Source organism: Eimeria mitis, genomic scaffold (genome assembly GCF_000499745.2).
Source record: "Eimeria mitis Houghton genomic scaffold, Emh_scaff2219, whole genome shotgun sequence".
Lineage (NCBI taxonomy): Eukaryota > Apicomplexa > Conoidasida > Eucoccidiorida > Eimeriidae > Eimeria > Eimeria mitis.
The window spans coordinates 4,610-5,604 of NW_013570546.1; the positions used below are offsets into that span (position 1 = coordinate 4,610).

General features: G+C 29.4%; 1 protein-coding gene across 1 annotated transcript; it reads right to left on the reverse strand.

The window, feature by feature from the left end:
- Nucleotides 1-156: 156 nt before the first annotated feature.
- On the reverse strand, nucleotides 157-690 carry EMH_0050530 (uncharacterized protein; the record flags this gene model as incomplete). Its single annotated transcript, XM_013496653.1, has 1 exon — nucleotides 157-690. One exon carries the CDS (start codon nucleotides 688-690, stop codon nucleotides 157-159), a length of 534 nt encoding a protein of 177 aa, XP_013352107.1.
- Between the last annotated feature and the right edge of the window lie 305 nt (nucleotides 691-995).

Below are 995 nucleotides of genomic sequence, written 5' to 3' on the forward strand. Positions count from 1 at the left end.
CTTTTATTTTTTTATTTTATTTTATTTTATTTTATTTTATTTTATTTTTTTTTATTGTTCTGCTTTTATTATAATTTTATTTTTATTGTTTTTATATTATTTTAGTAAAATAAATATCATACAAAATGTGTCTTTATATAAAAAAATATTTGCTTATCATTTTATTATATTTTCTGCTCTGTCTTTGTCTTTGTCTTTGTCTTTGTCTCTCTGTCTGTGTGTGTCTTTGTCTTTGTCTCTGTCTCTATCTTTGTCTTTGTCTTTGTCTTTGTCTTTGTCTTTGTCTTTGTCTTTATCTCTGTCTTTGTCTTTGTCTTTATCTTTGTCTCTGTCTTTATCTTTGTCTCTGTCTTTGTCTCTGTCTCTGTCTCTATCTTTGTCTTTGTGTTTGTCTTTGTCTCTGTCTCTGTCTCTGTCTCTGTCTCTGTCTCTGTCTCTGTCTTTGTCTTTGTCTTTATCTCTGTCTTTCGCTTTGTCTTTGTCTCTGTCTCTGTCTTTGTCTTTGTCTTTATCTCTGTCTTTGTCTTTATCTCTGTCTTTGTCTTTGTCTTTATCTTTATCTCTGTCTCTGTCTTTGTCTTTATCTTTGTCTTTATCTTTGTCTTTGTCTTTGTCTTTGTCTTTGTAAATAAAATATTTTATAAGTGTGTTACTAATGGTGGGGTTGTTGTAGAAGCCCGCTCGATGCATCAAAACTTTTTTTAATTTTATTTTTTTTTTTTTTTTTCTTTCTGCTGCAGCTTCTTCTTCTGCTGCTGCTGCTGATGATGATGATGATCTGGGGTGTACGCACACTATAAACGAATGGCATCTACCTATAGAAAAAATACAAGCAGCAGAAGAGAGAAAAATAAAAAGAAAAAAACAAAAATATATTTCTCCTCTTTTGCCGTCTCTTATTATAAATTCACCAAAAAGCAACAGAATTCTCAAGTGGGAGGCAGAAACCTTTGTAAGTTTTTTTTTTTTTTTTTTTTTTTTTTTTTTTTTTTTTT